The following is a 10051-nucleotide window of genomic DNA, read 5'->3' as shown; positions in this document are numbered from 1 at the left end:
GAAGCCATCCAACGGTGCATCTTAATGCAGGCGGTTGGCTCGGTTCATGGCAGGCAGGTTCACACTATGTACAGTTGCCTAATTATATAGGTAGAATATTTCTGATGTACCAAGATGACAGCTCATCTTCCCTCATCTAGGGTACCCGGCCATGTGTCATATGAGAAATGGACATACTGCTGCATTAGCTCATGCTACATGTAGTTAGCTTTCACACACAGGCCTAGTAGACAGTCATGTAATGATAGAATGACCTTCACTGGTCTATTGAGAGCTCAATATGGCATGAGTTTACCTGCCAGTACCATGCTTCATTTAGTTTGCTATTACAAAGTCAGGTGTGGTCAATAGCCTACATGTTGCCGTCTTTGCTGGCTACTTGATATAAAGAACCTTGCATACAGCTGCAGGTGGTAGCTAGATTATACTGCTTAACCCCCTAGAGTCAATTTCTGCAGCCCCTTAGAAATCGAATTAGCATAATAATAATCCCCATCAAAATCAATACTACCTTGGATGTGTGCTTAGTTGCAATCAAACCAAGTCATTAAAGTCTGTCGGTGGTCTGAGTACTTGGGGGAACTGTAATACAGAAACCAGCTAGACTCAGAATGTACACAGTTTGTATTGGTGTGTATTCTCAGAAATGTTTTTATTCTACTGAAAATGTTATATGAATACCTGAATTCCTTTCTTCCTCGGTATTATATATGTGCAACTTATAACATTGTGGGTGCTATACCGTTTTGATTTGAAGTGACTTAGATGATTCTGGCATGTATTTTGAAGCATGTTGCCATAGCCCCTACCACTCCCATTGTTTCACCAGCAGCGATGCTAATGTGCAGTTAGTAAAAAAAATAACACTAAGTCATATTTTGTGTCAATGTGTCTTAGGATCACTTTAAAAGTAAATTGAACAACCTTTTGTTAATAAAATGCATTGCTGAATGTGTGTACTGCCCCTTTAAATGGCAGTCATTTTTACCACATTAATATGACAACATTAATATTTACTTCAAAATTCTGAAAACTAAATAATACTTTAATCAAATGATGGTAAATATGATTTTTGTTCTAAGGTGGATTGTACTCAAGCTGCACATTATAAAGGAGAAACATTTTTTTCTTTTTGATAAAACAACAGTTTGTTTAGGTCATTTTATATCAGATAATATTCATTACATTTCTAAATAATTATGTTTTGAAAATAAATAAGTTTAACACATTTCACTATGATTGTTGCTTTTTCCAATAGTTTCTCCTTTGGGTCAAGATGACCCCTGTTGGTAATCGATATAAGGAAAATATGTTGGTAGCTTGAGGGTTCATGGCGATATGGCAATGCACTTCAGGTAAGGAGTAACTCGCCGTCACTAAACCCTCAGCAGCATCCAGGCCAGGGCCATGAGGCCCAGAGAGGAGCACATTGTGGAGGCTCCCGACGCTAAACGGCCCTGGGTCGTCACCACCCAGTCGTTGCCAGACTGGATGTTCCTGAAGACGTTAGTCATCAAGGCAGAGGTGGAGTTGTGGTCAATGTGCAATGTTGTGCTGAAGAGATCAATCTGAGGGGAGAAGGTTAATTAATTCCAGATAGGATCATAGAAATAAGTGTGACATCATGTTGGCCCAATGGCTTTACCCACTGGGCACAAATGTCAGTTCAACATCTAGTTTTAGTTGAGCTGCCAAAGATTGTGAAATCAACTAAACTTTCAGGCAATTGCTCTCCAAGTAAATACATAAATAGATCACAAAAACAACAACTTTAAGGCATGTCGTTGCATTTCAGTTAAAAATGTGATTAAAATAAGAAATGTATTAACTTTGGGATAGGGGGCGGTATTTTGACGTCCGGATGAAAAGCGTGCCCAAAGTAAATTACTCAGGCCCAGAAGCTTGGATATGCATATAATTGGTAGATGTGGATAGAAAACACTCTAAAGTTTCCAAAACTGTTAAACGTATGTCTGTGAGTATAACAGAACTTATTTGGCAGGCGAAACCCCGAGGACAAACCATCCAGGATAAAAAAAAAATTGAGTTCACTGTGTTTTCAATTGGGTTTCTATGGTAAACTAGATTTTTGAGGCACCTGGTTGCAGTTCATATGGCTTCCACTAGATGTCAACAGTCTTTAGAAATTGGTTGATGTTTTTCCTTTAAGAAATGAAGAAGTACGGCTATTCAGAATGAGAGTCGAGCCAAGTGGACTCTTTTGTTTGGGGCGCGCAACCTGTAGCTCGCTCCACTTTGATTTTATCCGCTATTGAACAGTATATTCCATCTTAAATTTGATCTATTATTTACTTTTAGGATTCCTAAGGATGGATTAGGAAAGTTGCTTGAAATGTTTGGACAAAGTTTACAGGTAACCTTATTTGATCATTTGCAGTCATGTTGGGCGAGTTAGAACCGATGTTTTTCTGAATCAAACGAGCCAAATAAATTGACATTTTGGGGATATAAAAAAGGAGTTTATCGAAGAAAAGGACTATTTGTGATGTTTCTGGGACATATTGAGGTGCCAACAGAAGAAGATCTTCAAAGGTAAGGCATAAATTGTATCGTTATTTCTGATTTTTGTGTCGCCACCTGCCTGGTTGAAAAAGATTGTTATGCATTTGTATGGTGGGGTGCTGTCCTCAGATAATTGCATGGTTTGCTTTCGCCGTAAAGCCTTTTTGAAATCTGACACCGCTGCTGGATTAACAGGAAGTTAAGCTTTATTTTGACATATTGCATGTGTATTTTCAAGAATGTTAAAAATGTACAATTGTGTAGTTTTAATTTGGCGCCCTGCACTTTCACTGGATGTTGGTCAGGAGGGACGCTACCATCCCACCTAGCCAAGAGAGGTTAAATGTGTGTACATATGCCATACATCCTGTTGCATGAATTTTCCTGCACAGCATGACATGCTAACTTTTAGTGTATTAAAGTTTTTTAAAAAGGTTACTAAAGTTTGTAATTACCACGTTAAATTATCCGACTTGATTTGCCCTAACAAAAAATGTAGCAACCCTTATAAAAAAATGCCCTTTAATTATAATCCACATAACAATCTATATTTCCTTTTGCTGCAAGTATTTCCTGCTGTTTGAAACTGACTCAAATTAAGATATGGGATCTGTATGCTCATTACTTCTTGAAGAGCCAATTGATACATCACAATCTCTTTTGTTGTACCAGCCCAGATGAAAGATCATGTTTGGAAATATTTTTGAATCATTACTTTTATAATGTTTCATAAGCAGAATGGATAAGGAATTGATCCTGCACTGAAAGATAATTGAATACAGTTCTTGTCGGAGCTATGTTTATTTTCTGCTAAGTAGAAATGGTGTTCGGGTTTCTGGTGAAATTGTTTCACAAACTCACCAAGTCCTGGCTGACTTTGATAGGGTCCTTGAACACGGTCCAAACCACAGCCTCATTGCAGTTTGGAGTGGTCAGGGAGCCAAGGTAACGGTAGTATTTGGTACGGTCCACCCCTTCCAGGAGCTCATCCAATGAAATAGCATGAGTAATGTTTATATACTCATCTTGAGGAAGAGAGAAAGAGAAAACGTATATAAAATCAAATGCTACTGAAATTGAACAAGAAAATTACAAATTTTGAATTCAAAGAGAAGACTAATCCCAAATCCTCTTCCAAACTTTATTTTGAGGAAGTAGATCTTGATCAAATCAGAACCAGTCAAATCTCTCCTCTCACCTTTTAGTGTGATGTTGGCCAAGTAGGATGTCAGAGTATTCCAGGCTGGTGGTGAACCAGTTGCATTACCAGGCATGGCCTGTTTGAAAAACAAAGACTTTAGTCATAAAAAACAGCAATAAAACATTTAAATGCCAATCTACTGTGGAAAAATGGATGCCATTTCTAGGAAGGTTAAAGCATCCACTCACCTCTATGAAGAAACCAAGAGCAGCGAGTCCCGTGCTGTCTGTAACGGCCGTGGTCGTGTTACCGTTGTGCGAAGACTTGGCATTTACTATGTGCAACTGAAAGGTGAAGCATAACAGTTGATGTAAAAAATTATCTGAATCCATTGGAAAATTCAAACGTTGTAATGATACATTTAAAAAGGTCGACTACAATCTGCCATATATACAGCTGTTTATTAAGGGTAATTTAAATGAATGATATATATATGCCCCCTGATTCTTGAGGAATAGAACGTATAAATGCCTCATGAGCTCAGTACAACAGTCGGATTATTGCACCATTTATGAATTTGAGAGTGATTACCTCTCCGCATCTGTCAGTTTTCTAGTAAACCAAGGCAGGATGCAGTTTGGCTGGAGGGGAATTAATTCAGACTGGACTAAGGCTAAATGAAGACCTTCTCATTGATCCATTGCAGTGTGGTATATGTGCATCAGTATGAGAAGTACCACCCAATGATAAAAGGGCTACATTCAGATTCTTAACCCCTCTCCCAAAGTGTACTAATACACTCTTCCCTGCATGAATTTAAAAGGAATGGATTAGTGTTTGGAATATGGTGGAAACTTCCTCCAGCCATGCTTGCACTAATCCTTGAAGGGGGGTGGATGAGGGGACACTCTGGAGAAGGTTAGAGAATCAGAACGCAGCAATGTTGTGTTGAACCTTCCCATACCTCCATGGGGTAGCGTGTTCCATCCACTGTGTGCTCCGACCCAGGGACTGAGGTACCATTCCCCCAGTGGAGGTGAAATTGCAGGCTGTCATAGGCCTCAGACAGGGCCCCACCTGTAACCTGGACACCACTCGTCAGCTCCACTTTGACTGAAAGAAAGAGAGGAGGAACAAAAAGAGAGAAATTGGTTACATTTTGCACATAAGGGTTCCTGGTTTGGTTCACACATTATCCTCAAGTGGGACATTGTGTGTATGGATTGAGAAGGCAAGGCATCCATCCATTCTCCTCACCAGTTTTGCCAGTGTTCTTGATATTCTTCATTGTAGAGTTGTCTCCGTATTTGGTGAAGGTGAAGGCAGTCAGGGTTTCATCGCCCACTGCCGATGCAGAGACGATGTTGATGGGAGACTGACGGGATCCGTTGCAATGTTCACTGGCAATGGTGGACCAAGTGGTGTCGTCTTAACATGGAATCAATCATACCATGGTGTCAATGTACCATCGTTTTATAAGGGTCATATAATATGCTAATACATCAATTCTATAGTCTATTATCCACTGCTATCGCAATCACTTCAATTTGTGAATACAAATTACACTGTAACCAGGGGGTAAAACCAATACTTACCACAACTAGGATCATGGTAACACCACGCTGTTAAAATTGAACAAGGGAAAAAGTTATACAGAGTCACAACATTGATAGAAGAGTCACAGTCCAACAAAATAATAGAATAATCACTTACAACCACCTGTAGCACTGTATGTAGTGGGGACGACGAGTGTCGCAATGATAACCACAAGTCGATTCATCTGAAAGCGAGATAAAGGTAACTATTAATGGAGAGACCACTAAGCATCGACCAACACGAGATGTCTATGCACATAGAAAAGTGGTTGAAATTTGGTCAGTCCGCCCTGGTCTTGATTTCAACATCCACACTGTCCACAAACGTAGATGTCTATGATTGGTTCCGATTTGGTCGAATCGGTACTGGCCTTGATTTGATCCAAATATAGGCATTGATATTTCACAAGTTTGGACACTACTCTACTCTACTCGACTATGCTCTACCGTACTGTGCTGTCCAAACTTGTGAAACATGGACAAAAGTAGACGTCTATGATTGGTTGAGATTTCGTCCAGACTGACCAAATTTGGTCTTGTTTGGCGGCGGAGGTCATTAGTATAATATCCAGTGTGCTTTGAACATGTTAAATGTTATATTTTGGTCATTTAGAAGACGCTCTTATCCAAAGTGACTTACAGTCGTTGCAATCAACTAAGGTAGATAAACAACCACATACAATATCACAGTCATAGTGAGTAGGGGTGTTAACCCCGGTGTCCTGGCTACAGATGTAAGATCTTCTTTTGACCCAGATAGGATTTTTACATACCAAATAACCACATCATATGTTATAGCAATCTGTCAGTCGATGACAGTCTTTGACATGGCACGCAGCCATTGGTTAATGCATGCAACATCTAAGCAAGGGAATGCAACCAAAATGCCTGTTGGGAAAGGCTGGCATTAAAACTCTACTTTTATCTGTTATTGGATATCTGTCAGGTTCCCCAGCAACACTGAACCCTTTTTGTTTACTTTGTGTGCGTCCAAGAAGCAAACATGAGTAAATAGACATGTATTTTTGTTTGACAGTTTTCACTGATGAGGGTGATTGTTTTGAGTTGCCTCACGATTGTTTGTAAACGTATATACGGCTCCCGGAGCACATTTTCCTTTGTTATGTTGGCGGGTAAAGTATCGAGCTGATTACTCCGTTTCCTATCTCTCTTATTTATGAATGAATTCTGTTAATTAGAGCTAATTATTTCTGGACTGAGATATGAAATGACTTAGAATAAATTATGTTATGTTGAAACTACCGGAATGAATTCTGATTGTTTGCCATTTTCTGAATAGTGACTATCTTTATGATTTGATTTATGCATTATGGCATTTTATTTATTATTGTTTGTTCTGAGATTTTTATTCCAGCACACACTGAAATCAATTAAAACTCAACCAGACTGAGAATAACCAATTCTGTCTTTCCTTCTGCCAAGCCTTATTAGTTTGGTTCACCTGTTCGCCAATTTCTTCTCCTGGGCTAACCAGTCCCCCTGGCCTAACCAGTCACCCGAGTGCCAACACTAATTTTTAAAAACTTTTCTGTAACCGTTGTTGAAGTGTTCTGTTGGTTCTTCAGAAATTTGCACATGACCGCTGACAGTTCTGATGCTTTTGATAAGTGCAAGATGGCAGCAATTATAAATATTGCATAGGCCTACTGCAATCTTTTATTCCACACTGAAATCCTATATTAATTGGAAATGTTACTTTTGAAAATACACATAATGCTTTCTTCGTTGACATGTAGATATAAGTGATTAAGTATGGCTGAAATTTGGCCATAGAAACAATTACCAAAACAATATGTATTTTCAACATCCGGAAAATAATTTTAAACATCAATAAACAATGTATTTTCGATACCCCAACCTCACACTCTTTGCAATTCATACCTTGGTAAATTACTAGGAAGCATGAAAACAAAACAAATGAATAGTCACTGACTTCCCATCACATGATTTGGCATAAATGCAGTGAAACAGCTGTAACTTCTTAGCCCAGCCTAGTCAATGAGATGTGTGCCACTTCAAACATGCCATATCTTAAAAGCAGGGTATTTTGTTCCATAAATGTATATGTCTGTGAGCATCAATGCCAGAATCATCTTACCTTGAAGTTGCACCTGTTTTCACCTCTCAGTCCTGTGCGCTCGGCCTCCCATCCTTCCTCTTTATATTCAGTGGCACACCTCAACTAAAAATAATAAACACGCCTCCTTTTTAACTCAGCCGGTGGGTTTTAAGCTGTGTGTTCAAAATTGTGTAATACTTTAAAAAGAACGCCCATTTGGAAAACAGAAAGTTAGGTGAGCTTTGCCGGGAAAGTTATGCAGTACCTGTGACAATGACAATAATGAAATGTTAACTTGGACCTTAAGAACAATGAAATAGTGCAGCTTTAGCAAACTCCAAAATCTTGGCTTCAGAGTAGTCCTCATAGCGGCACAACCAGTCAACCTAAATAAAGTGACATGATTCAACAGTAGGCTATTTGGGATACAGTTCATCATAGTGTTTTAAACAATACAACTGCTTCAGACAAAATACATCCACAATGGCACTTTATTTGCAACCTGACATAGAAACAAATTGCATAGATGAACATATAGAATGGGGGAATCTCTTCACACTCCTTGACTCCCTTTTGAATAAAAGGTTGTTTGCTCTTTTCAGAAGAAAAACTGTCCAGCTTCAAAAGAAGCGTTCCTCCTTCCTCCTTTCCAGCCTTTCTGACTTCACTAAAATTCAAACCCTGGTTACGTGTTAAATGCTCTACAACAAAGCTTTCTTAGTGTCCAACAAGCTTTCTCTACCCTTAACCTTGTTCTGAACACCTCCAAAACAAGGTCATGTGGTTTGGTAAGAAGAATGCCCCTCATCCCACAGGTGTTATTGCTACCTCTGAGGGTTTAGAGCTTGAGGTAGTCACCTCATACAAGGACTTGGGAGTAAGGCTAGATGGTGCACTGTCCTTCTCTCAGCACATATCAAAGCTGCAGGCTAAAGTTAAATCTAGACTTGGTTTCCTCTATCGTAATCGTTCCTCTTTCACCCCAGCTGCCAAACTAACCCTGATTCAGATGACCATCCTACCCATGCAAGATTACGGAGACATACCTCATCGATAGGCAGGTAAGGGTGTGCTCGAGCGGCTAGATGTTCTTTACCATTTGGCCATCAGATTTGCCACCAATGCTCCTTATTGGACACATCACTGCACTCTATACTCTTCTGTAAACTGGTAATCTCTGTATAAACGTCGCAAGACCCCCTGGTTGATGCTCATTTATAAAACCCTCTTTGGCCTCACTCCCCCTTATCTGAGATAAACCTTCTGCAGCCCTCATCTTCCACATACAACACCCGTTCGTTCTGCCAGTAACATTCTGTTAAAGGTCCCCAAAGCCCACACATCCATGGGTCGCTCCTCTTTTCAGTTCGCTGCATCTAGCGACTTTAACGAGCTGCAACAAACACTCAAACTGGACAGTTTTATTTCAATCTCTTCATTCAAAGACTCGATCATGGACACTCTTACTGACAGTTGTGGCTGCTTTGTGTGATGTATTGTTGTCTCCATCTTCTTGCCCTTTGTGCTATTGTCTGTGCCCAATAATGTGCTGCTACCATGTTGTGTTGCTACCATGTTGTTGTTATGTTGTGTTGCTACCATGCTGTGTTGTGATGTGTTACTGCCTTGCTATGTTGTTGTCTTAGGTCTCTATTTATGTAGTGTTGTGTTGTCTCTCTTGTTGTGATGTGTGTTTTGTCCTATATTTATACTGTATTTATTTTTTATTTTTAATCCCAGGCCCCTGTCCCCGCAGGACGCCTTTTGCCTTTTTGCAGGCCGTCATCGTAAATGAGAAATAGTTCTTAACTGGCTTGCATGGTTAAATAAAGATTAAATAAATACAAATAAATACGTCCCTGCCTGTAAGAGACGTTATGCTGAAGTACTGAAATTCCCACAAGAGAACGTTGTTTCATAACTTTCTCTGAACTATTTGAGAACATTCCCAATGTCAAGCCAGTTGCAGAATGGTCCTAGAACATTACAAAAATTAAAATTAAATGTAACCATGTTTAGAACTTTTAGGAAAACTTCTGTTAAAGTAATGAAATATCAAGAAAATCATGTTTTTATGTGATGTGAATGTTCCAAATCCGAGCAACTATCCTGCACCTTTACTAGAAAGTTGTTGGAAGTGTCACGCTTGTCGTAGTGATGAGACCAAAACGCAGCAGGGAAATGTATACTCATCTTCTTTATTAATAGGAAAGAAGGCAAACCCAAAATAAACACGTATACAAAAAGAACCACACCGACAATAAACAGTCCTGTAAGGCTTGATGCTATACACGGAACAATCTCCCACAAATCACAAACACACCCTAATATATGGGACTCTCAATCAAAGGCAAATAGACAACACCTGCCTTCAACTGAGATTCCCAACCCCAATTAACCAAACATAGAAACAGGCACACTAGACTAAACATAGAATACATGAAAATCAAACAGTGCCCAAACACCCCGGAATACTTATATCAAATGCCCCTTCAACAAACACACCACCCCGAACCACATAAACCGAATACCCTCTGCCAAGTCCTGGCCAAACTACAATAACAATTAACCCTTATACTGGCCAGGACGTGACAGGAAGGTTGTACTCAAAATAAGGACAACCACGCACTCACCAAACTCTCATAAATATTTGGTTCTCAGAACGTTATGTCCAAGCTTGGTTGCCTCCACCTTTTCCATTCAAGTGCGACC

At 39.6% G+C, this 10051-nt stretch overlaps 1 protein-coding gene across 1 annotated transcript; it reads right to left on the bottom strand.

The window, feature by feature from the left end:
• Positions 1-876: 876 nt before the first annotated feature.
• Positions 877-7422, bottom strand: LOC115157361 (carbonic anhydrase 4). Its single transcript, XM_029705547.1, has 9 exons — positions 7379-7422; positions 5378-5444; positions 5260-5286; positions 4922-5092; positions 4629-4777; positions 3913-4008; positions 3722-3800; positions 3385-3548; positions 877-1568 (listed from the first exon to the last, which is right to left on the bottom strand). The coding sequence occupies exons 2-9, from the start codon at positions 5442-5444 to the stop codon at positions 1377-1379; spliced, it is 945 nt and encodes a 314-aa protein (XP_029561407.1). The 5' UTR covers positions 7379-7422; the 3' UTR covers positions 877-1376.
• Between the last annotated feature and the right edge of the window lie 2629 nt (positions 7423-10051).

This window comes from Salmo trutta, chromosome 21, assembly GCF_901001165.1.
Source record: "Salmo trutta chromosome 21, fSalTru1.1, whole genome shotgun sequence".
NCBI classification, from domain to species: domain Eukaryota; kingdom Metazoa; phylum Chordata; class Actinopteri; order Salmoniformes; family Salmonidae; genus Salmo; species Salmo trutta.
Note: the sequence above shows the minus strand (reverse complement) of the source record. Positions and strands in the feature narration are given on the sequence as shown.